This window comes from Spermophilus citellus, assembly GCF_964194105.1.
Source record: "Spermophilus citellus genome assembly, chromosome: 9".
Taxonomy (NCBI): Eukaryota; Metazoa; Chordata; class Mammalia; order Rodentia; family Sciuridae; genus Spermophilus; species Spermophilus citellus.
This window is the reverse complement of record NC_138191.1, coordinates 109,514,446-109,541,623: the sequence shown is the minus strand read 5'-3', so window position 1 is coordinate 109,541,623 and position 27,178 is coordinate 109,514,446. Positions and strand designations below refer to the sequence as shown.

At 40.5% G+C, this 27,178-nt stretch overlaps 2 protein-coding genes across 2 annotated transcripts; one reads left to right on the top strand and one right to left on the bottom strand.

Moving 5' to 3' along the window:
- Positions 1-119: 119 nt before the first annotated feature.
- PPT1 (palmitoyl-protein thioesterase 1) lies at positions 120-27,073 on the bottom strand. The gene is made up of 9 exons (XM_081305379.1): positions 26,921-27,073; positions 22,219-22,328; positions 21,905-22,032; positions 21,473-21,543; positions 18,911-19,013; positions 5,936-6,026; positions 4,866-4,964; positions 3,106-3,177; positions 120-1,521 (listed from the first exon to the last, which is right to left on the bottom strand). Exons 1-9 carry the CDS (start codon positions 27,042-27,044, stop codon positions 1,399-1,401), a joined length of 921 nt encoding a protein of 306 aa, XP_081161505.1. The 5' UTR covers positions 27,045-27,073; the 3' UTR covers positions 120-1,398.
- LOC308655337 (large ribosomal subunit protein eL43) lies at positions 11,051-11,597 on the top strand. Its single transcript, XM_081305380.1, has one exon. The coding sequence runs from the start codon at positions 11,077-11,079 to the stop codon at positions 11,353-11,355; it is 279 nt and encodes a 92-aa protein (XP_081161506.1). The 5' UTR covers positions 11,051-11,076; the 3' UTR covers positions 11,356-11,597.
- Positions 27,074-27,178: the final 105 nt, after the last annotated feature.

The window sequence follows — 27,178 nt, the reverse complement described above, 5'->3', positions numbered from 1 at the left end:
CTTTACGTACTTAAAGTTATACAGAAAATAGAATAAAGTTAATTACCAAACTTGCTTATTTACCTATGATATTTGATAAACAGAGATATAAAAATGTTGAAAAGAAAAATAACACTAAGGATAAGAAATTACTCTTTATTTTAGACAACCTCATAAAATTTTCACATCCCACTTCTTGTCCTTAATCCTTATCTTTCAGTTGAAGAATAAGGCTTAAGAGAGGAAAAGGAAAACTCATAAAAGGTAAACCGCAGCACAAACAAGGTTCTTTCATGAAAACATCTTAATCATTTCTGCAGCTTGGCATTCTACAGAAGTTGTCCAGAAAATGTTGATAGGTCTTCATAGAGTGGGGGCTAAGACTTCCATGCTCAAATAAGGTAGAAAATGGTAGATTAATGGTTATTTTCCTTTACTATTCATTAGGAATTCTCAGTCCTTAGTCTGATGTGGGTTCATCTCAGAAGGAACATACAGTATTCTTCAAGTTTTGTCCTTCTCTCAAAGAACATCTCAGTTTAGGATACGCTGGTAAATATGACTTGTGGGGTGGAAGTTAGAAAACCTGGTCTCTCTACATTGTTCCTCCCATGCTCTGCTAAAGCCAGTAATAGAGTAGTTATATCCAAGCCATTTAAGAAAGATGGAATGGAAAGAACCAGCTGCCTTGTTTTTATTTCCAATCCTGTTTTCTTCCTGTTCATACCCTACCCTGCCACTGTCTTTTAAGTTATGCAAGGTATACATTTCCTCTTTTAAGCAACCCAATTGGGTGCCATTTCCCTCTTTTTAATGATAAAGCAATTAATTCATTATTATCTTAAGAGACAGTGGTTTTATAGAGGCAAGATGGAAGGCCAGTGGAACCTGTCTAGTAATTGCTAAATACCACAGAAGGCAACATATTCAAAAGAGGAAAGCAGCCTTATCAATCAATATTTTCCCAAGCACTAGTTAAATCTTCACCAGCAACACAAAGTATTTATATGAGCACCTCAGGCCTGGGTAACAGCCTTCTACTTGCTTGAATGTGGCTAGATGTTGCCTTCAGAATCTCTACTGCTTTAGTTTGTTCAGTCACCTGTGTCCGGCACAATTTTGGCATTGATCTGCAGCAGACTCCCTTTCCTAAGACTGAGCTTGACCACATCATAAGGTTGTAAAACAATCTCCATGGTTATTAGCTGATTAAACTTGAATTCAACACCATATGGTGATAGGAGGCAGCAAAGGATAAGATTCTGATCTTAGATCATTCCAAGTAAGGCATGTTAGATGATAACGAGAGAAGGATTAGTTGCAAGCTGGATCTGAGCTCAGGGTTGGGCATGAAGAACTGTTCCATGTAGTTTGGGAGAGCTAGGGACTCCCTGAGCTGTATTGTGAACTGCAGGGGCTTCATTTAAGGAAGGGTATGATGTGGGCATAAAACCATTCTTGAGACAGTTGAAGATGGTCCCCTTCTGTAGCCAGAAACACCAGCTGTCCAGCTTTGTCCATTTCCTTTAGCCCCAGGCGGTCCTGCAGAAAGAAAGGCATAATGAAAGGTTTAAGTACAGTAAAGTGACAATGTTCACTTACTATATATTCTCAAAATGCATTTTTTCCCTTAGTACCTTAGAGGTGTACTATTATACTGGTTTCTTTTCAGCGGGGGTGGTGGTTGCTGGGGATTGAACCCAGGGCCTTGTGCATGCTAGGCAAGCACTCTACCAACTGAGCTATATCCCCAATCCCAGGTGTATACTGTTTGAAAATGTCAAAAAGGACACCCCCTTCAGTTTTCACTAAGCATTAAATGTATGTGCAATTTGAAATTGTTTTATATAGCTATATTCTGTACCCAACCAACACCACCCCTGTGGTGCTGGATTTCTAACCCAGAGTCTCACACATTCTACTGAGCTACATCTCCAGCCCCAACATACCAAATTCCTTTTTCTTTTTTAGACGGGGTATTGGTGATTGAACCCAGGGGCATTTAAGTCACTGAGCCACATCTCCAGCCCATTTTATTTTTTGAGACAGTGTCTTGCTAAGTAGCAAAGGGCCTTGCTCAGTTGCTGAGGCTAGTTTTGAACTTGTGATCCTCCTGCCTCAGCTTTTGGAGTTGCTGGGATTATAAGCAGGTTGCTAAACATACCCAATTCTTTTTTTTTTTTTTTTTTAAGAGAGAGTGAGAGAGGAGAGAGAGAGAATTTTTAATATTTATTTTTTAGTTCTCGGCGGACACAACATCTTTGTTGGTATGTGGTGCTGAGGATCGAACCCGGGACGCACGCATGCCAGGCGAGCGCGCTACCGCTTGAGCCACATCCCCAGCCCATACCCAATTCTTAATAACAATCATACATAATTGCCTCTGGCAGAGAAGATAAGTAGTTATGGCAGGGCCAAAATGGCGTTTCTGCTATGGCTACCATCAGACTGAATTTCTCAGGGAGAAATTTCCAAAAATCTTCATCAGATCCTAGCTGCCCTTTCTTCTACCTTACCCAGGCTGGAACACAAAAAGCAAGAGAAAAGCCAAGAGGATAAGATGGCCTTTGAAAAGTGTAAAAATTCTATGATATGGTGATTGTGCATTTGTGAGAGATTCTGCCTCCAATATAAATTGATATTTTGGTGCTGGGGACCAAAATCATAGCCTTGTACATGCTACATAAACATGTGCTCTGATCTATATCCTTAGTCCCCCAATGTTTAATTTGAAAACAGGATTTTAACGTCTTGTGATTTTTTTTTTTTTTTTTTTTTTTTTGGAAAGTAGCTCTCTGTTTTCATTTCTGTGGAGGCTTCTTGGATTTGTAGCAAAACCCACCTTACAAAGGAAGCCAGTTCCAAATCTTTTCTTCAAGAAGAAAGCCTTACCAATGTTGTTCTTGTTTTTGCTTGAAAACCATGAGACAGGTCTTACCTTATGACCCAATGAATTTTGATAAGCCAGTGCCTAAGAAGCTAGTGCAATAATCATCCTACCAAGACTTGTCCACATCAGACAGGAGTCAGATGGTTCCTTAGGCAGAGCAGGGGAAGGCTCTAGCACCAGAGAACCCAGGAGCTTCAGGAACCAGAGATGAAAGATGATCTTTCTCTCCCAGTTACCTGTATGTATAGAGTTGTCTCTTGTAAGGGAATGGTTTCCTTGGCTTGGCCACTTCTATAAAATCCAAACCACTGCAGGAGGGAAAGAGGAAAAAAAAAAGGTCAGATACTCAGCACACACTGCCAAATTCATTTGAAACTGGCTACCATATCAACAAATATCACAAAGCTATATATGTAGCTAGCAAGAAGGAAAAATGGATAAGGGGATATCTTGAGTCACTTTGTTTTAAAGGTTAATCCTGAGGGATGAGTTAATCTTCCCAAAGAGCTTTCCATCTCCTCAGAATTTCTGCTTCTTTTTCTTATTGTATACCAATCTTGAAAATCCCTGTGCTGAGGGCTGGGCTCAGCAGTAGAGTGCTCACTCAGCACATTGGGTGGGGGGCGGGCTGGGTTCAATCCTCAGCACCACATAAAAATAAAAGATACTGTGTGCTGGGGCTGGGGCTCAGTGGTGGTGTGCTTGTCTGGCATGTGTGAGGTGCTGGGTTTGGTTCTCAACACCTCATATAAATGAATAAATTGAATAGAGGTCCATCAATAACTAAGAAACTGTTTTGAAGGGGAAAAAAAAAGATTGTGTCCAACTACAACTAAAAAAAAAAAAACAAATAAAATAAAATTTAAGAAAAAGAAAAATCCCTATGCTGAACTCTAGCCATTCAAAGGTGAATATATGATCTCTTTTTCTAATAAGCTCCCAGTCTAGCAAGGAACAGAGACAATTCATTGTTTAGCAGAGGGCTGGCAAGCTTTTCTTTTTATAAAGGCTAGATATAAAATGTTAAGAGCTGTATGTTTGGAACTACTCAGTGCTGCCATTTTAACACAAAAGCAGCCACAGATAATATACAGATAACAGCTGTATTCCAATGAAACTCCATTTATGGATTCGGAAATTTTACTTTCATGTCATTTTCACATAAAATATTGTTTTTAGTTTTTTTCCCAACAATTTAAATCAATAAAGTTCTTAGCTCACAGGTCATTCAAAACTGGCAGGCTGGATTTCGTCCTATAGGCCTGTTTGCTACCCACTGGTGGTCTGAGGCAATGTGAGGAGGGCTTTACTAGGGGCTGGTGATGATATAAAAGAAGAAGCAAATTCTGCTGGGGATAAGGACACCTTCCTAGAGGAAGTAACATTTGCATTTGGCCTTGACAGACAAATAGGAGTTAAGATAAGACAGGAAGGAACATTCTAGAAATGAAAAAGCATGAGCAAAGGCATGCAAGAGGGGGAAAAGCTCATGCCAAGTTTGGGGCATTTCAAATACTACAATATGGCTTGATCAAAAAAGTAAATGATGTGAAGGGAAATGAAGCTGGGAAGATAGGTCAAAGCCAAATCAAGGCTACATTTAGGAATTTATAAATTCCTGAACCTTTTGGGGGTCATAGATCTCTGAAAATCTGACTAAAATCATAGACCCTTCTCCAGAGAAGGCAATCACATACTCTTACATAAAATAAAATTCTGGGGTGGAATTCAGGATTACAACCAATTCAGTATTCATTTATGGAACTCAGAACCACTGCTCTGTACAGAAGTAGGTGGAGCTGGGGATGTAGCTCAGTGGTAGTGTGCTTGCCTAGCAAGCACAAGGCCCGAGGTTCAATCCTGAGCACAAAAAACAAAAACAGAACAAAATAACAACTAATGTATGTGGGGAGGACTAAAGGTTTTTGCCCAGTAGGCAGCTGTGTTTTAGTGCCACTCAGTCCCCTGGCATGCTCTGGCCTAAGTAGTACCTCACCTCAGAGTCTACAGGGTCCACAATGGAATCATTGAGGAATTTCACCATCACAAATGTCTTCAGGGCCATGAGGTTTTTTTTGTAGGACTCGTTGACACTCTGGAAGAAAGGCCAGCAGCACCTTAGAATCATTACCATCACTTTCCAACAGAGGGATTAAAGCCTCTCAGTGCTTTGTCTTCCTGACCCTTGGGCAACAGTTTCATTCCCATGAGTATGGCTGCTTTTCCAGCTTTCTGCCTAGATTATGCCCTGAGTAGCCCTTTTTTAACCATCTCATCTGATTGACATGCCACCAACCATGGCAAACAGGTACTATGATGAATCTATCCACATTCTATAGACATCAGTTCCATAGGTTAAAGGCTTCTAGCCAGAGAATGCCAAAGAAAAATAAACAGAAAATTCTGGGTTGTTCTTGTTATTCTGGATTGTTTTCTATTTATTTTCCCCTTCAAATTTTCTGTTTAAAAAAACAATGAACGGGCTGGGATTGTGGCTCAGCGGTAGAGCACTCGCCTAGTATGGGTGGGACCCAGGTTTAATCCTCAGAACCACATAAGAATAAAGGCATTGTGTTGTGTCCATCTACACCTAAAAAATAAACTTTTAAATAAATAAATAATAAAATAAAAAAAAAAAAAACAACAAAAACCCTCAAATGAGCCTAATAAAAATACAACCACCAAGTTACCAGAATCTCCAAAACCATGCTCATGTCTGGGGCACACTCAGTGCCCTCTGCAGTGTTTCTACTAGGTTAATCTCTTTTCTGAGAAAATCTGCCCTAAAAGGTCCCACTAGGAAGATTCCCTCATGAAGACAGTAGGTATGAATTTCCATATAGCTCAGTCAGCAATCTACTGACCAAAAGGGAAAGGCCATTGGGGAGAAAGGCCTCATGAATTCTAGTCTCCCTGAAAGGAACTTCATCACATAAGCACTGTCTCCCCGAAAACAGAACTTCTGATTCCTGGGTTCTGCCCAGGACAGTTTGGGTAAATTGTTACTGCTCATTTGCATCTGATGCCCCCAAAAATGCCAAACTGGGAGTCCAGCTGGGTCCTTACCCGCTCCTGATTTATATCTGCCAAGAAGATGCTGTGGTTGCGGTACACATCCTCCTTTATGGGATCATGCCAATATTCTGCTTGTACCAGGCTAGAGGGAGAAAAAGGAATAAAGGTAACTAAGCTGCCTGTCAACATGCCTCAGGCCACCAAGAGGCTTCAAAAGGACAAAAGACCAGAGTCCCCACTTCTCAGGCCTTATCCTCCAGTACAGAAGACAAGACCTCTACCTACAGGACAGTTCATCGACAATACATCTTGCTGAGACAAAGATGGGATATTCAGCATGGTACAGAAAATCCAAAGGATTTAAGGAATGGTTCATCAATATTTGATTCCTCTATGGCATTAAGCTTTATCACACTTAAGCCTTCCAGTCATGTTGGCACATGCTGTCCTGTGCCACAGTCCCACGTCCCTTACTGTCCTTTGCATCCTACTCATCCTGCAAGACTCACCTCAAACATCACTTTCTGCCCCTTCTCCATCCAGTCATCTCTATCTCTTCATCTTACCCTCCTCAAACTAGAATGGAGTGCTAACACATCCCAGTGAGGCTATCAGTAGTAGTAGTAGTTAGAATGACATTCTATAATCTGTTTATAAATTTATTTGTATCCTTTAAATGTTTGGTTTCACTGATCTTTAAAAATTCAATGAACTCTGAACATTTATAAAATACTATTAGTACTGGTCTTGTCATTTTGTTTTAGTATTGCTGTTTCTTACATGTAGAAGTGGTCCTGTCTGTCCCCTACAGGAGCTACAGGGCCTTAAGCTCTGTGGCATACAAGAGATGCTTGGTGGTAAGGATTTGCTGAGTGAAATGGACTGAACTCTGAAAGAAACTGCCACTGAAAGAGGGTTAGATTAAGAGGTGTGAGGAGAAATGGGATTGAAGCTCAGTGGTGGAGCACTTGCCTAGCATGTGTGAGACACTGTGTTCAATCCTTAGTAACACATAAAAATTAAAAATGTATAAATATAAATATATATAAAACCCAGCAGCTCAGGAGGCTGAGGAAAGAGGATTGTGAGTTCAAAGCCAGCCTCAGCAACTTAACGAGGCACTAAGCAACTCAGTGAGACCCTGTCTCTAAATAAAAGAAAAGAAAAGAAAAGAACTGGGGATGTGGCTTAGTGGTTGAGTGCCCAAGTTCAATCCCTGGTACCAAAAAAAAAAAAAAAAAAAAAGCAAGATAAGGTGGCACACACCAGGGAGACTGAGACAGGAGGATCATGAGTTCAAAGCCAGCCTCAGCAAAAGTGAGGTGCTAAGCAACTCAGTGAGATCCTGTATCTAATAAAATACAAAATAGGGTTGGGGATGTGGTTCAGTGGTTGAGTGCTGGTCAATCCCTGGTGCCAAAATAAATAAATAAAGCGGTGGGAGGAGAGGGGAGGCCAGCATAGTTAGAAGAACAAGGGGGAGAGGCAGCTTCAAGAGTGGGTGGGAAAACTATCCCAATGACTTTGGAAACTAAAGTAGGAGGACTGCAAGTTTGAGGCCAGCCTGGGCAATTTTGTGAGCATGACCAAGTTCCTGAGTTCAATCCTCAGTAGTGCGCGCGCGCGCACACACACACACACACACACACACACACAAATACAAAAAAAGTGGGTGGACAACACACCTCTCAGAAAGGTGACCACTCTTGGCTTACACAGACACTATAAGGGAATGAACATAAAGGTCTTTGGATCTTGCCAGGCAAGGTTTCTGGTGACCCAGAATTCCAGTGAGCGAGGCCTGATGGTTGAGGATGAAAAAAAGAGTAAGGATGGTAGCCATAGGTCACCTTTTTGCATGAAAAGGAAACAGAGCCACGAAGGGGCAAGGACATTTTGTTTTGTGAGAATCCTGGAGTAGCCAGGCTCAGTGGCACTATAATCCCAGCAGGTCAGGAAGCTGAGGCAGGAGGATCACAAGTTCAAAACCAGCATCAGCAACTTAGCAAGAAATTTAAAAAATTAAAAAGGGGCTAGGGAATGTGCTCAGTGGTTAAGCACCCCTGGGCTCAATCCCTGGTACCAAAAATAATAATAAAATAAATCTTGGTGCAAAGAGTGAAGGGAAGGCCTGAGGATGAGTAGGAGCTACAGGTGCTCACAAGGTGGGGCACCAAGGAGGTGGAGGTTCCAAATGCAAAAGGCAGATGGAAAAGGAACACAGGTTTGTACTCGTCTCATCTCCTTGTACCACTGAAGGAACACATTCAGACAGGCCAAGTAATAAGCTACATAGCTGAAGTGAATGAAGTTAAGGTAAGAGCTTGAGGGGCTGGGGTTGTAGCTCAGTGATGGAGCGCTTGCCTAGCACATGTGAGGCACTGGGTTCAATCCTCAGCACCACATAAAAATAAATAAAATAAAGGTATTATGTCCATCTACAACTAAAAAATATACAATTAATTAATTAATTAAAAGAAAAAAGATGAGAGCTTAAACCATCAAGTCCACATTCTTGCCAATGCACCATGCTCAAGGGACAGGAAAGGACAGCTCCCCAGGCCAAACTTATCAGACACAGGCTAAAGCCTGCAAGACAAGTCTTTGCCACTTGAGACATGCTCTAGCCATGTGGCTTAGAGATAATAGTAATACTTGTATAACATTTCCCATACCAGGCTTATTCTAAGCTCTTTAGCTATATTAACCTATTTAATCCTCCTATGAATTCCATGGGGCAAATTCTATTATTATCCTCATGTTTCCAAATAAGACAATGATATTCAGAGAGATTGAGGAACCTCGCCAGGATCAGACTACTTGTAAGCACAGAGCCAGAGCAGAGACACAGGCAGTTTAGCTCCAGATGTCCTGCTCTTCACCACTCCCCTCCACTCTCTTCTGTATATGGGATTTAGACAGTACCAGCAGATGTCCCACAGACTTGGGTTGGAATCAGGTTTTTACCTGTCTGAGTTTATAAAAATTAAATAAGGAAAGGTCTAGTGCTACATCCACCCAAGGTATAAAATCAATATAAGATAGTGATATTAGATCTGTTGTCATTCTCTTTTGCTCTTTTTCTCCCCTATCCTGAGTTGAGCTATCAGTACAGATGTGGTTCACATTGAGACATGCTGCTCAAGGGCCCAGCTTGAGAGGTAAGGGCCTGAAAGAGGGAGAGCAAAACGCACAAGAAGGTGTGTTGAGATGATATAAAAACTCACTAAGGAAATCCAACTGAAATACTAAGGTGAGTTTTGGTTTTTGTTTGTTTGTCTTTTAATTCTGTAGTACTCAAAATCAAACCCAGGGCCTTGCACAAAACTAGGCAAGCACTCTACCACTAAGCTCCAGTACCCTTAAGATTTCTGGTGGAATCTGACAAAATAATTCTAAAATTCAGATGAAACAATAAAAGCCCAAGAATAGCCAAGACTTGAAGAGTTAAGTAAAAGTTGCTATAGTAACTAAAATGGTGTGGTAATGAGGTAGCAATAGACAAATGAATCGGACAGAACAACCCCCAAACAGACTCAAGAATAGAACACACAGGAGGTAGACAAAAAGCATAAGAGTAAGAAATAAAATTCAAAAGAATTAGAGGAAATTATGGAATAGAAAAATAGCTTTATGCATTAATCATAAAGATAGATAAATTTAACTACATCCAAATTAAAAGCCGCTGTACTGGTTTATGGCTATACAACAGTGTGAGTAGAATTAATACCACTAAAAATGGTTAAAATGGAACCCGGCACAGGTTGCACATCAGTAATTCCAACTACTAGGGAGGCTGAACCAGGAGGATTGTAGAGTTCAAGACCATCCTGGGCAACAAAGTAAGACCCTATCCCCCTGCCTCCTCCAAAAGAAAGATTAAAAGACAAATCTTAGGTTATATATATTTTACCATGACTTAAAACAATTAAAAATATACCAAAAAACAATATATACATTAAATGGGTAAATTATAAGTATTTTATTTATATCTCAATAAAACTGTTAAAAAACAAACCTGGGGCTGAAGGTATAGGTTAGTGGCAGAGATTGTGTTTGCATGCAGGAGGCCCTGGGTTCAATTCCCAGCAGCACAACAGCCAAAAAACACAAAACCCTGCTGCACCAAAAGGCATCATAAACTAAATTAAAAGATGCCACAGGCTGGGAAGAGGTAAGTGTAACATATTAAAAGTCTTAATATTAAAAAAAAAAAAAAGGTGGGGCTGGGGTTGTGGCTCAGTGGTCCAAAAAAACATTTTTTAAAAATTGTGTATATATGACACAAACCAATTGAAAAAAAAGACAACCCCCACCCCAACAGGAAAATAGGCTAAGGCTATGAATAGGCAATTCACAGGAAGGGAAACCAGAGTGACCAATAAACATGAACAGATGTTCGACCTGACAGACAATCAAAGACTTGCAGATCAGGATAGTAACCATTCCATGTACATTTGATTGGCAAAAATTTAAGACATAGGATCAAAAATTAATAAGAGCAGTAAAAACAGGAACTCTCATTCTCTGTTGGTGGAAATAAAATTTGTACAGCCATTTTGTCAATATTGACTAAAGTTTAAATTGCACATTTTAACAATCACTGTCATGGGGCTGGGGATGTGGCTCAAGCGGTAGCGCTCTCGCCTGGCACGCGTGCGGCCCGGGTTCGATCCTCAGCACCACATACAAACAAAGATGTTGTGTCTGCCGAAAACTAAAAAATAAATATTAAAAATTCTCTCTCCCTCTCTCTTTAAAAAAAATTTTAAAAATCACTGTCATAACAGCAGCTGACATACACTGAGTGTTTTCAAGTACTATTCTAAGCACACTATATCTATTACCTCATTTAATCTTCTCTACAACACATGGGGTATAATTATTGTCCTGTTTCACAGATGATGAAACTGAGGCAAAGCAATAACTTTCCCCAAATTAGCCAATTAATAACTGATAGAGACCTCCTGCCTTTGCCTCTTTTTTTTCTTCTTTTTTTTTTTTTTTTTTTTTTTGCTGCCTTTGCCTCTTGAGTTGCTGGATTTATAGGCATGAGCCATGATGCCCAGCAATACTATTATTTTTTAACAGACAGAATATTTCCAGAAAAAGAAGTGGCAAGTTTACTAGTTGAGCACAAAAATGTAAAGAAATGCAACACCTCTTCGGTCTCGGGCCTAAGTCGCGGCGACATGGCTAAACGCACTAAGAAAGTCGGAATCGTCGGTAAATATGGGACCCGCTACGGTGCCTCCCTCCGGAAAATGGTGAAGAAAATCGAAATCAGCCAGCACGCCAAGTACACATGTTCCTTCTGTGGCAAAACCAAGATGAAGAGACGGGCTGTGGGGATCTGGCACTGTGGTTCCTGCATGAAAACAGTGGCTGGTGGTGCCTGGACCTACAACACCACTTCTGCCGTCACAGTCAAGTCTGCAATCAGAAGACTGAAGGAATTGAAAGACCAGTAGAAAGTTCTACCATATAGCAAAATTGTGGTTTGTTTGTTAATTGTATTAACTGGATGTCCTGATGTGAATTGCATTAATATTGCCCTTTCAAAAGATTTGTAAATTGAAGCCCTTCTAATTTGAATTGGAAAATTTTGCTAGATGGGTTATTGTAATTCAGGTCTTTTTTCTTCAGTAGTCAGATGACAACGGCACGAAACTAAGTCTTATGGCTTAGTATATACTCAGCTTTTTTTGTTTTTTTAAAACACTGTTCAACTACTCCGAGATACATTGTACAAAATTTGTTTATTGTACGAAATTTGTTTTAAAGGTAAAATATGCTAAAATACACAAAGGATATACATAAATTGCCTCTCTTGGTGTTTCATTTGAGTGCACATGAACATGTGAAACAATTATATAACAAATTTTGAATGTGTCTGCCATCCTTTTGTTTAGTTTTCACACAAGGGTTCATAGATTGAATTCAATTTCATATAGATTGTAACAAAAGTGTAAGTTCCTTGGAGGAGTTAACTAGTTATGATTAGCTCTGGTGGTTATTATCTCTTTCTCAGCCATGTCTAAGCAGCCATCTGTGGTAGGGACTCCAAAATCAGTAATTCTTCATGAATGTAAAGGTTATACAACATGGATTTCCTTTACTGTTAGAATAAAGACCTTTGTGACTTTTCTTGAAAAAAAAAAAAAAAAGAAATGCAACAATTGAGGAAAAGTACTTTGAAAGAGCCACTGAGGGCAGGGAGGGATGTAAACCCTGCCAAGCTCCCAGTACACAGGCTGGAGCCAGAGCCTGGGAAAAACCCAGTTAATGACATGTAAAAGTTTGAACTGGGGTTGTAGCTCACTGCTTAGCACATATGAGGCCCTGGATTCAATCACCAGCACACACACATAAAAAAGGGTGTGTAAAAGCTCTAATTTCCTCTGAGCTGGCTCAGGATGAAAGGCCAAAATGAAGGCCAGGCAACAATGGAGTATTCACTATGGCAGGGAGTAGGAATGGGGATAGGAAGGCAGGACGGGGTGACAAGAGAAAACTAGAGGAAAGAGGAGGCCAGGAAGGGCTGACAACATCTGCAAAATGAAAGGACAGAGTTCTCATCTAGGAAGGAGACAGCTGTTTTGCTCACACCAGTCCTCACAGCCCCTGCCAGGCCTAGACAGGGGTAGGGCTTGAAAGATGCTTCCTACTAGTTACTGAGTTTATCAGGATATCACATTAGCTTTGCTAAGGTTAAATTACCTGGAAAGTATAGAAGACATCTTTTGTTTTGATCTAAAAACAATTCTCCCTTGTTTGGGAACTGCGCTTCTCCTGCCCCACCCACTAGTTACAGGGTGGGGAAGGTTGGTTCATAGGTCCCACATCTTGAGTTGCAGCTAATGACAGCAGAGGTGGGGACCCGACCTGAATTGGGGCATGGCCCTTCTCTAAGAATCTGAACTGGGACTAAGAGATTATAGCCTTGGATGAGCGTGATGACACACACATATAATCTCAGCAAGGTAGGAAGCTGAGGCAGGAGAATCTCAAGTTTGAGGCCAGCCTGGGCAACTTAGTGAGACCCTGCTTCAAAAGAAAAAGAGGTTGGGAATGTAGGTAAGTGGTAAAGCACCCTGGGCTTAATCCCCAGTACTACAAAAAGAGAGATTCTAGCCTCAGACCAAAATATCTCCTAAACAGAAGAATAAACACTTGAAAGCTGCACAAGGCCACCTATCACCATATGGTTAGTACAGGGTGGTCTGCATGGCAAGGGAAAAGATGCAGTGATAAAGAGAACCAAGAATAATAGCTAGAAAGAGATGCTTTGGCTCCTGATGGCTCCCATTTCCTGATTTCAGGGCTTCTGAGGCCTTGGGAACCAAAATGTTACAAATTTATTTTTTAATTTACCTTGGCTTGATTTGGTTTCTTTTTGGTAATCAGGATCCTCCCTAATACAAAGGGCAACCTTGGACAATACTTCAGAGAGAAAATCCTGTTTCTTTTTGTTATCTTCAGCTCTCACTATCCCCTTTCCCACCACTGAATTTTAGCTACTTGCCTCTTTAGCTCTCATACTGGCCATCTGATAAAATGAGATTTTGCCCATACAAAGACATTTTAAGGGCTGGGGATGTGGCTCAAGCGGTAGCGCGCTCGCCTCGCATGCGTGCGGCCCGGGTTCGATCCTCAGCACCACATACCAACAAAGATGTTGTGTCCGCCGAGAACTAAAAAAAAAATAAATATTAAAAATTCTCTCTCTCTCTCCCCTCTCTCTCCTCTCTCACTCTCTCTTTAAAAAAAAAAAAAGACATTTTAAAAAGAAAAAACAAACAATTCCACAAAATTAGAAAAGTATCCTAAAAGTTAATCTAAATATGAGCTGCTGAAAATTCATAATGCTTCCCATGGAAACAGCTCAATTTCAGCTCACAAGTATAATTCATCTACAATGTCATAAAACACCTCAAATCATTTCTCTTCTCTCACTCCCACTGTCACCACCCGTGTGGACCCATGACCAGTACACTCTTACCTAGATTGCTGCAGAGCCCCTAACTGGTTTTTCTATTTTTCCTCTAGCCCCCTTACAATCCACAAAGCAATGAAGACCTTCCAAAAACATAAATCAGGTCATGTTAACTTCTACTTAAAACCTCCCTATGGCTTCCATTCTGTTCAGAATAAAGTCTCAATACCTTATGTGGCCTACAAGTCCTTGCATGATGCAGACTCTACTTTTTTGTTCAACTTTCCCCATCTTGCACTAAACTGTAGTTACCCTGGCCTAGAACAAGCTAAACTTGTCCTAGCTTCAGTGCCTCTGCCAGCTGTTCTTCTGCCTGGTCCTTCTTTTCTTAAATTCTCTTTCCATCTCATCCTTCATATTCCAGATTCCAGATCTCTTCTCCAAAGACCAATTCTGTCCAAAGTAAGTACTCCCTCCATTACTCTGCATCACAGCATCCTGCTTTTTGTCATGGCTTTATCCTTGTTATTTAGGGCATCCATATGCCCCTTTCCCCACTAATGTTACTTCATGAGAGCAGGGACCCCAATATCTTCTTTTCCATGGTATCTGTGGAACCTACAATATCGCAAAGAGCAATAACTCAATATTTGATGAATTTATAAACTGCAACTCAAAGTTAGAGAAAACAAGCTGAGTGCAGTGGTGCATGCTTATAATCTGGAGGTAATGGACACTGAGGTAGGAATAAAAATAAATAAAAATAAATAAATAAATAAATATAAATTAATTAATTAAAAGGGCTGGGGATGTTGCTTAGTGGCAGAGCACTCCTAGATTCAATCCCCAGTACTGAAAATAATAAATAAATAAATAGAAAACAAAAACACTACAATATCTATAAAGGAAACAAAAAACTAAATTAAATAAGTATTTTGAACACAGCACCACTAGTAATAACAACAAAAGTCTGGCCACTTAACATGAACTGAGCAGTGCACTAAATGTTTTATATCCAGTTTGTTTAATCCTCACAATAGCCCCCTAGGAAAGTACTAACTTTATAGACATCAAAGGAAATGAGGCTCAAGATGCCTAGGGACCCCATAACTAAATGGCGGTAGAACTGAAGCTCTTTATCCACCCCCTGGAAAGATGGCATGGAAGGTGATTTTTTTCCCTGTTTTTGCATGTCTGAAAAAAAATCCTTATTTTCCCTCACATGTTCAGTGCTACTTGGGGGTTAGCATACAGAATTGTAGGTTGGAAATTATCTTCCCTCAGATTGCACAGATCTGCGCCACTACCTTCTAGTTAGTAGTTTTGCTATTAGGCATGTACTGCCATCAGGATTCTGACTCCTCCTGTGCAGCCTCAACGCGACCTACTGTTTACCCCTACTGTTCTGAGATTTTACAGTAATATACTTGGTTATTTTTTGGGGGGTGGGCAGGGTACTGGGGATTGAACTCAGGGACACTCAACTACTGAGCCATATACTCGCCCTGTTTAGAGACAGGGTCTCACTGAGTTGCTTAGCATCTCGCTTTTGCTGAGGATGGCTTTGTACTCGTGATCTTCCTGCCTCAGCCTCCTGAGCCACTGGGATTCAGGCATGCGACACTGCACCCGCTTATACTTTAGATTTGTATTGTCCCCAAAGACCCATGTATTGGTGGCTTGGTTGCCAGTCTAGCAAACTGTCTAGCATTATTTATTCAATAATTCCAAATTTAGGGCTGGGATTGCAGCTCAGCGGTAGAGCATTTGCCTACCATGTATGAGGCACTGCGTTCAATTCTCAGCAATGTATAAAAATAAATAAATACAAGTATTATGTCCATTTACAACGAAAAAATAAACAAAAAAGACTCCCATTAGTCAGATACTAACTTCCTAAACTGCTTCTCTAATTTTATCTGTTCTCCCAGTTTCTCTACCTCTGAATTTTTGTTCTAATTTCTAGGAGATTTCCTCAACTTTTCCCATACCCCCTTTATTTTTTTTTTTGGTTATTATATTTTTAATTTCTAACAATTCTATCTTACTCTGTTGATTTTATTCACATTCTAATATCATAAATGCAATCTCTCTGAAGATAATAATTATGGTTATCCAACAGTATCTGTGGGTGACTGGTTCTAAGACCCATACAAAAAGGAACTCAGAAAAAATGGATGACAATAGAAGGAACAGAAGAAATCTTAAAAAAAAAAAAAAAAAAAAAAGCCTGTCCAGTTGGCCCTGATTCTATGGATTCCACATCCATGGATTCGTCTAACCTCAAGTGAAAATATCCAGGGAAAAAAATGTGTACTGAACATGTACAGGCTGTTTACATGTGCATCTGAGGATGTTCAGATCTCTTACACAAAATAGTATAATCTATGTACATACTCCCATACATTTTATATCATTTCTACTTTACTTATAACCTATATTATACCTGGTATAATGTGTATGCTATGTAAATAATTGTTATGCTGTATTGTTTGAGGAATAATGACAAGGAAGAAATCCTGTACATGTTAAGTACACAGTTTTTTCCCCAAATATTTTCACTTGAAGGTAGATAAACCCATGGATGTGGAACCCATAGAAACAGGGCCAACTATATAGGCCTTTTTTTTTTTTTTTAAGATTTCTTCTGGGGGCTGGGGATGTGGCTCAAGCGGTAGCGCGCTCGCCTGGCATGCGTGCGGCCCGGGTTCGATCCTCAGCACCACATACAAACAAAGATGTTGTGTCTGCCGAGAACTAAAAAATAAATATTAAAAAATTCTCTCTCCCTCCCTCCCTCCCTCCCTCTCTCTCTCTCTCTCTCTCTCTCTCTCTCCCCTCTCACTCTCTAACAAAAAAAAAAAAAAGATTTCTTCTGTTCCTTCAATTGTCATCCATTTTTTCTGAGTTCCTTTTAAATTTTTGTTTGTATGGGCCTATCCTTCATGTTGGAAGCTTTCCTCTCAGATGTCTAGCCAGGGCCTTTAATTCAATGCTCATATTTAACAAGGCATGTCAAGGCTGACAGAAGCTTTTTGTGTAATAGCAGAGCTTATCTACAGGTGGGCTCAGTGTACAGAAATGGGGAGGGGGTGGGGGGCCTGCCTTGGAGGATCCTCAAACATGGATTTGTACATCTTTTCTTTAAGTCAGTTCTAAACAATGTTGACCAAACTCTGCCTGGTAGGTAATCTTGGCTGGCTGCTATCGTTCTGGGCAGGCTGGGGAAGGGGATGTGTTTTCAGTATGGCATTGCTCCTCCATCCTGTGCTTGCTATCTCTAAGTCTGGAGCTTCTCTAGTTAAGTTGCTCCAAAGAATAAAGTTTGCTTCTTCTGTTAGGGTGGGGGAAGAGTAGTCATTTGGATGTACATTTAATGGAATTGAGGAGTCCACAGATTTTCAACAAAAAGCTCTGCTTTAGTACTACTCACTTACTTCCACCTTCAAATTAACTTTTAGCTCTAATTCCTGAGCCTTCGTGGAGCTATAGAAGATGAATCTGCTCCTCTTTGTCAGTGTAACTCTCTTCAGGCCTGAAGGTTCCAAGTTTTTCTGTTTTCTCTTACTCATTCATCTTCTTTCTCTTTTAAAGACATATTTATTTACATTTTGTATTATCTCTTATCTGCTTTCCTATTCTCCTTTGACTTTATGGGTTTATCCCTTTTTATCCTTCTGCTACTGAATTTTAAGAAGAAAGTGAAGATAATACATTATTCTACCATTTCAATCAATATTTAGGTGTCACTTCTTACCACCCTTCAACTGGTTATTGATCATTATTAATGTAATTCTGGTTGCCAGTAGTTATATTTTTTTGGGGGGGATGAGTATTGGGGATTGAACTCAGGGGTACTCAGCCACTGAGCCACATCCCCAGCCCTATTTTGTATTTTATTTAGAGACAGGGTCTCACTGAGTTGCTTAGGGCCTCGTTTATGCTGAGGCTGGCTTTGAACTCGCAATCCTTTTGTTTCAGTCTCCCAGCCGCTGGGATTACAGGTGTGCACCACTGCCCAGTTTGTCAGTAATTATAATTTAGATAATGAAACAAAGAAACAAAAAATGGGTTTTTCTGAAGCATCTGATCAAGAGTTAGAAGAATAAAGACTAAAGATGTAAGAGTGAAATTTAAAGAGGCCATATACATCCAATGAGAGCAGAGAATACGTAGCCCGTGAACAACCAATATATCACTAATTAAACCTGGTATAGTGTAAAGCTTGGCACAGTCTGAGTTGCTGGAAGGGTTAAAAGAGGAGGTGGAGATATACAGCTTCTTGCACTCACCATCAGGTGGAACTGTCATCCCAGGACAGCTTTGTGTCTGGAGTGCAGCCATTGGGTCGGAAAGGAAGAAAGCCAACTGTAGGGTATTTGTATCTGTCAGTCAGTCACAAGGCTACTTTGGAAAATGGCTTCCAGGATGTGTTGTGTGAAGAATTGTTATTTGACAAGAATGATACACTGGGTAAACCCACAGGATAGATATAGCCACATTAGTTGATCCCAAACCCCAGCTACCACCTAGAATTCTTCAGACTTATTGGATCAGAATTTCTAGAGATAGAGCCATTTTTAGTGAATTTCCCAGCAGTTCTGAAGTATAATTCAGTATGTAAACTACGGAACAAAAATACACTCCCAAAGTGATTCTGTATATTTTTAAATAATCAAACACATTTGAATAGTTGGGGATACTGATGTAAGAGTGGCTAACCTCTCCCTGCTGACAACATTAACAATCTGTCCTCCAAATATTAATAGTTAATTCCCTGGCCTTAGTACTATCTAGATGCTGTTTTGTTTGTTAATGATGGTGTTTTATTTGTTATCATTATATTTTTCCCATAGCAAAATGCCTTTTTCTTTCTTTTTAAAAAATTAATGTCATTGTTAGAGCAATTTTAGGTTTACAGTAAAACAGAATAGATAGTGCAGAGATAGTTATAAAAAAAATGTCTCATTTGGGAACTGGAGCTATAGCTTTATAGCTATAGCTCCATCCAGCTAGCATGCATAAGGCTCTAGGTTCAATTCCCCAGCACAGATAAAAGTAAATAAATAAATAATAAAAACAGCTCATACCGTTCTTGAACAGCTTTGGAGTAAGCCCCAGCATTCAGTGTTTTTCTGATAAAGTCACAGATGTGAGAGCTCTCTCCTGGGCATCGAGGGAGTCCAAAAACACCTAAAACAGCAAAAGACAAACATCCATTCCTTCAACAATCATGTCCTGGATCTAATATGTTCAAGGCACTGGGATAAAGAAAAACTGACAAAAGCCAGACCTTAATCTCATTAATTTCTCCCTCAAGAAAGTGAGTTATTGAGAACTAGTATAACCAGCTTCATCCTGGAGCTACTATGATTTGGATCTGGAATGTCCCCTGCAAATCTCATGTGTTAGGCAATACAGCAATGTTCAGAGGTGAAAAGACTGGCTTATGAGTCTATTAATATATCTGATGGACTGAAAATCTGAATAGACAACTTGGTGGTAACAATAAGCAGGAGGAGCAAGACTGGAGGAATCAGGTCACCAAGGGCATGGCCTTGGGGACTTTTTCTGTCCTAGAACCCCTTCTTGTTGTCTCTGCTCTCCAGCTGCCATGAGCTGAACAATCTTCTTCTGCCATGCCTTTCTGCCAAGATGTTTCTGCCTCAGAGCCAGCCAACCATGGGCTGAGACCACTGAAACTATGAGCCAAAATAAACTTTTTCATCTCTAAATTGTTCTTGTTAGTTATTTTGATCACAGTGACAAAAAGCTAATGAATGCTTAGTCCCACATTCTTTGTTGACTAAAGACCTCTGCACCTGCTCTGCACCTGCTCTTCCCTAGAGGGTGTGCTGCTTCTGTACTCTACCACATGGCTAGACTCATTCTCATCTCCTGGGTCTTAGCTTGTGGATGTCAGACTATCCACTATGTGAGGTGGTGCCTGTTCCTATTCTCTTTCCCTCCCCCAGTTATACTTTTATTCTCAGCATCTTCATCAATAACTTTTTTGGGGATCGAGGGGAAGGTACTGGGAATTTAACCAGGAGCATTTTACCACTTAGCTACATCCCCAGTCATTTTTATTTTTTATTTTGAGACAAGAGTCTCGCTAAGTTGCTTAGGACCTCACCAAGTTGCTAAGGCTGGCCTTATATTTGCTATCCCCCTGCCTCAGCCTCCCAAACTGCTGGGATTACAGGTGTGCAAGCCACTGTGCCCAGCCAATAACTTTTTTAAGTACCAAGCAAAGTTCTAAAGCATATATAGTCATTCCTTGGTATCTATGGGGAACTGCTTCCAGGACCCTCCTGAGGTCATCAAAATCTATGGATGTTCAAGTTCCATGTATAAAACTGTGTAGTGTTTGCATATAACCTATATACATCCTCCCATATACTTCATTTAAAAAAAATTTTTTTTGAGGTGCTAGAGAATGAACCCAGGGCTTTGCATACTAAGCATACCCTCTTCCACTGAGTTATGTTCCTAGATCCCTATAGATTATAAATCATCTCTAGATTACTTATAATACCTAAAATAATGTAAATACTATGCAAATAGTTTTTATAATGTTTAGAGAATAACAAGAAGAAAAAAAGCCTGTATGTGTGCAGTACCGATGCAATTTTTTTCCCCAAGTATTTCCAGTCCATAGTTGTTTGAATTCACAGATGTGGAGCCCACAGATTCAGAGAGCCAACTGTGTTGACAATAATTAATCTTCCCCATGGCCCTCCGGAATAGACATCCTTTTTTTCTCCATATCACAGAGAAAACTTTAAAGAGAGGTTAAATACCTCATCCAAGGTCACACAACACTGTTACAACAAGGAGTTTAACACAGGTAGCTTGGCTCCAGAGCCCCTCCATAAATACTTGTTGAATGAATGAAAAAATGTTGTTGTTTTTTTTTTAACCAACGTGTGTATGTAAAATTCTTATACTTTTGAAAAGTATTTCCCACCCACCATTTTACTTCAGTCTCTGAAAAATTCCCAGAAAATGGACAAGGCCTTGTTTACTTTACTTCATCTGTGAAAGGAACCTAAGATACACTGATATGCCCATGAGTAACAGTTAATAGTGTCAGTCCAGCTTTTCTGAATACACGTAGAATTCTCCTGTTCCTGAACAGTTACATTCATCAGAACAGAGATAAAATCCTATTCCAAAGACATATCCTTCCCCCCCAAATATGTAATTCTAACTAGAAAACCTGATGTTTTTCAAAGGGTTTGATCTATATTGTTAAATTTATGACCAAAAAGGGTTATACACACTTTTTTCCCTTAAGCCCAAATTCAATAGCATAGCACCAACACCAGAAAACAGGAAAATTCACTATATTTTCCTAACTCCTTAAGTGCCACCTGCCATGTGGCTGCAACCAACTCACCTGCACATGACATCAGTTAAATTGGAGAACAATAAATGGCAACCTAATGATTCACCTGTGTAACTGGGCTCTGGACTCCTGAGTCTCTTCCTATTTCTCATCAGTGCTGGCTAGTTTGTCAAAAGCTGCAGAAACAGGATTTTACAAAGATGGCTGACTTCTTATGTAAACAGAGCTGCTAGATTTTTAAACATCAAGTGGTCATGTGGGTTAGAGCAGAGAAAGAAGGAAATAAAGTGGTCAAAGTTACCTTGATGTTGTCCCCCAATTGAGATGAGATTGATCATGGGAGGTGATGGGCATCTCTGAGCCACTGCCCTCCTGGGGATTAAAAAAAAAAAAAAAAGCGGGAGGTGGAGAGAGATTATCAATGCTGGCAGATGAAAATGTATCATCATCAGTTAGCATCACATATTAAGCTACTTAATACCCAACTGTGCCCCCAAAAAACTATTATAAGACTTTCCTCTACCATGGTCAAACACAAAACCTTTTTTGTTGTTGTTGTTTTTTCTCATAGAAAGTACATTATGTTCCCATGTTCTTACATGGCAACATTTTAGAATAATTTTCTTTCTAAGACAGGGAAGGATCCCAAAAGAATTAGAGGAAAGAATTTATCTGAATAAAAGAAAAAAATCAATTCCATGCAAGTAGCAATATATATCAGAAAAGGACTTACAGAAATTGGCCTCCCTGGGAGAATCCCATAGCATTGTAACCTTGCTGCAATTTAGGATCTTCAGCAAGAATCTGGCATACTGTTGTTACTTGGGAATTGACATTCAAGAAGAAGCTGTTCTCCACATCCTAAAAAGGAGTCACAGACAAGTGAAAGGATGGGACTGAAGCAACCACTAGCAACTGCAAGAGGTGACCTCAAGTTGGCACACAAGCCGTCCAGAGTGAATTTGCTTCTGAAAATGCAATGTGAAGCATTCTAACAGCACATTCAGTCAGCAAGCCTTCAATGAACAGAGTAGCAAAGGGCCTTACCTCTATCATGGTCTTTCCAATCTCTAAAGACAAGACGTAAATTCCAGGTATTTTCTTCTCAACCATTTTTTTAATAGCACCCATGCTTAAGGGATTACAACAGCTGTCTCCTAGCCAACAAAAACAATGATGGAAACTCATGAATCAAAACATTACTTATTTTTTAAAACTTTTGTGCCTCAAAGGGCATTATCAAGAATATGAGAAGGAAATCATACAGAATGGGAGGATGTATTTGCAAAACATATATCTGAGATGGATTTCCAGAATATATAAAAAAAATCTTTACAATAAGACAATGTAATTTTTGAAATGTGAAAAGGCCAGGGGAGGCAGCAACATATAATCCCAACAACTTCAGGAGGCGGAGGCAGGAAGACTGCAAGCTCAAGGCCAGCCTCAGCAACTTAGCAAGAACTTGTTTCAAAATAAAAAATAAAAAGGGCAGGAGATGTAGCTCAGTGATAGAGCAGTCATGGGTTCAATGGCTAGTACTATACACACACACACACACACACACACACACACACACACACAAAAGGACTCTGATATCTCTCCAAATAAGATATTATAATAGGCAACCACAAATATCATTGATCATTAAGGAAATTCAAATCAAAACAAACAATGAAATACAAATTCTTACTCATCTAGATTGCTTTAATAACAACTTTTCTGGGCTGGGGATGTGGCTCAAGTGGTAGCGCGCTCGCCTGGCATGCGTGCGGCCCGGGTTCAATTCTCAGCACCACATACCAACAAAGATGTTGTGCCCGCCGAAAACTAAAAAATAAAGATTAAAAAATTCTCTCTCTCTCTCTCTCTCTCTCTCTCTCTCTCTCTCTCTGTCTCTCACTCTCTCTTTAAAAAAAAATAACAACTTTTCTAAAAAATGGAAAGTAAGTGTTGTCGAGGACATAGAGAAACAGGAACCCTCATATATTGCTGGTGGAAATGTAATAACAAAGCCACATGGAAGTCTGGCAATCTCTCAAATAAACAAATAAATAAATAAACATACAATTACCAAATGACCCAGCAATTGCAACTCCTAATTATATACTCAAGAGAAATGAAAACATACATCAATACAGAAACTTGCACACAAATGTTTACAGTAGTATTACTGGTAATAGCCAAAAGGTGGAAACAAGCCAAATGTCCATCTATGGATGAATGAATTAACAAACTCTGGCATATTCTTTTTTTTTTTTTTTTTTTTTTTTTTTTTTGGTGCGAGGGCACCAGGGATTGAACACAGGGCACTATACCACTGAGACACATCCCCAGCCTTTTTTATTTTTTGAGACAGGTCTCACTTAATTTCTTAGGGCCTTGCTAGTTGCTGAAGCTGGCTTTGAACTTGTAATCCTCCCAAACTGCTGGGATTACAGGGGTACACCACCACGCTCAGCCTGGAATATTCATTTGATGGAATATTATTCAGTCATAAACAGGAATAAAGTATTGACATATGCTACAACTTGAATGAACCTCAAATACATTATGCTAAATGAAATAAGTCCAACACAAAAAGTCACACGTCCTATAGTTCCTTTTATATGACATACCCAGAATAGGCAATCCCATAGATACAGAAAGTAGACTGTAGGTTACCAGGGGTGGTAGGAGGGGAAATGAAATGATTACTTAATGGCTGGCATGTTGAAAAAAAAATTTTTTTAAAGAGAGAGAGAGAGAGAGAGAGGAGAGAGAGAGAGAGAATTTTTTTTTAATATTTATTTTTTAGTTCTCGGCGGACACAACATCATCGTGTGTATGTGGTGCTGAGGATCGAACCCTGGCCGCACGCATGCCAGGCGAGCGCGCTACCGCTTGAGCCACATCCCCAGCCCCCATGTTGAAAATTTTTGAAACTAGAGATAAGTGGCGCTTGTATGACACTGTGAATACACTAAATACCACTGAGTGCTGTACTTTTAAATGGTTAACTTTATGTTATATGAATTTCATCTTAATAAAAAGATTAAAAGAATACTTTTTTGCCTTCTACCTGTTTATCAAATAATAACACACTTCAAAAGTCTACATGATATACGTGAGACACTAAATTTACAATTGAAAGCTAAGCAGAGGTATACATTCCCCCTCCTTTACCATAGGGGACATTTTAGGCAAAGAAAGAATTTCTCTTCATAGCCAAGATTAGGGTAAGGCAAGTGAAGCACCTAGCACAAAATTTAAGGGGGTATTCACTCTCCAGTTCCTTCTAATTGCCAACCCTTCACTTGTAAAAAAATTAAAAGCAAGAGCTTCCTTAAATTTGCATTCTAGCTGCTTCCTAGACTCCCAGACTTGTTTCTCTTCCCATTAAGGATCCATAACTAAGAACTGAAGAAAACTCAGTAGAGAAGTGGACTGAGATCATTTCCCATTTTTCACTTAATCATTCCATTTTCAATCTTAGAAGAAGCTTAAGTACCAGTTTAAAGAAGGAAAAACTATGGCCTGGAGAATCGTCTATTTCTCTCCCAACAACATTCATCACACTGACCTGTTTATTGTTGGCTACTGAACTGCCTCCCTTGTGACTGACCGCAAGTACTGGGAGAGCTGGAAGCATGAATCTTGTATCTTCTTTTAACCTCATTGTAGTAGCTCCTAGCTTGAAATGGAGTCTTAAAAGAGCTGTCCACGTTTGCTAACTGTAATTCCTTTCTGAACACGTTTTTAATCCGTTCCAGTAAAGCTCTATTACCACTTTCCCCCAAAACTGTTTTTGTCAAGATCATGAATGATCTTCACACTGCTCAATACAATAACCAGTTCTCAGCCTTCATCCTACTTAATCCATCAACAACATGTGATACAGTTGATTGTTCCTTCCTCTTGAAACATTTTCTTCCCTTGGCTTCTGGAACACTGCAGTGTCCTGACTTCCTTCCACCTTGTCTCCTTTGCTAGTTCCTCCTCATCTCCTCCACCTCCAAATGCTTTAGTGCCTCAAGGTTCAGTACTCTGTCTACACTCACTCCCTAGGTGATCTCACACAGTCTCAAGGATTTAAATGCTAGTCAGATGCTGAAGGCTCCCAACTGAAATCTCCAGCCTGTATCTCTCACCTCCACTAGATGCTCTTATGTCTCTACGACATCTCCCAGTTGTATAACAAAGATCTCACATTTATTTTTTTTAAAGAGAGAGAGAGAGAGAATTTTTAATATTTATTTTTTAGTTCTCGGCAGACACAACATCTTTGTTGGTATGTGGTGCTGAGAATCGAACCCAGGCCGCACGCATGCCAGGCGAGCCCGCTACCGCTTGAGCCACATCCCCAGCCCCAAGATCTCACATTTAGATAAGTCCAAAACCAGATTATATCTGGGGGAGGGGGGCGTGTAAAGGCGTGCACCATCACACCCAGCACAAAACCAGATACTTGATTGTTCCTCATCCCAAGTTTGCTCACCCTACAGGCTCCCCCATCTTGGTGAAATGACAACTTCAGCTGGGTGTGGTGGCACACACCTGTAATCCCATCAGCTCAGTAGGCTAAGGCAGGAAGATCACAAGTTCAAAGCCAGCCTCAGCAAACTTAGCAAGGCTCTAAGCAACTTAGTGAGACCCTGTCTCAAAATAAAAATAAAAAGGGCTAGGGAATATGGCTCAGTGATTAATGCCACTTGGTTCAATCCCCAGTACAACCTTCTAGTTCTGGCCAAAACCTGTGGTCATCTCTTGACTCTTATCTTTCTCTCTTGTGTCACATCTAAATCCCAAAGTTTCCACCTTCAAAACAGACCTGTACTTTGACCACTTCCAACACCTCCACTGTTAATAGACAGATCCAATCCACCATCATCTCTTATGTTATTGCAATAATAGCTTCCTAACTTGTTTCCCTGCATGACCCCGAGTCTACTCTCAATTCAGCAACTTCAGTTAAAATGTAAGTCAGATCATGTCACCCATATGTAGAAAAGGTTCCTGTCTCACTCTAGCCAGAGTCCCCTTGCTCACTCAGTTCCAGCCACACTCATCCGAATATTGCTCCTTGCATATACAGGACATAATTGTGTCTCAGGGCCTTTGCATTTGCTGCTGTTCCTTCTACCAGACATCCAAATGACATCTTTTCTTACCCACTTCTGGTCAGTGAATCCTTTCCTGACTTTGCTTTATAAATGTACAGGATATCACCTTCGGTCTCTATCCTCCCCACTTTGGTTTTCTCCATTGTACCTGTTATCATTTGACATATTAATGTTTTACTTATTTATTCCTTTACAAGCTGTCTCTCCCACTGCAAAGTAAGTTTCAAAAAGGCAAAGATTAGACTTTTTCATTCAATGCCGTATCCTCTGTGCGCAGAAGATGCTCGCTAATATGCTGCATGTATAATGTAGAGCCTAACGAATTTCGATTCAATGTGTGAACGAATAAAAAGGATGGATGCCCCGCTCAGGTAGGCAAGACCAGCAAGCCTGAGCAAGTTCAAGACGCTGCACGCTGTGCAACTGCTGCAAGGATGACACAGAGACAGCCTAAGACCCCGTCGCAGTACACAGCTATGAGCGCTCACTCCCGCACAGCCCCTTTCCCTTCTCCCGGTGCAGAGCAGCGCCCCAAATCCTAAAACGGACGGGTGCTAGAGAATCACTGTCCTCGCCCTCCACACCCTCATTTTGCAGACGTGAACCCGGAGAGCCGCCAAAGGCTTGGACCCTCCTCGCTCGCTCACCCATCCCGTGCCAGATCACCAGCGGCAGCGGCGCCGGCGGCTTGAGATGCCCCAGCGCCCGGGCAGCGCAGGACCAGGGCAGCAGGGCGACAGCCAGAAGCCACAAGAAGCCGGGCGCCGCCATCTTGGCTGTCACATGATCGCGGGCGCACGGCGCCAAGAACCGCACTCGGGCGGGGGGGCGGGGGGGCCGCGGGTGCGCTGGTTCTGGTACAGCCGCGAGGTGCGCGCCAGGGGGACAGTTCCCGGCGACCACGC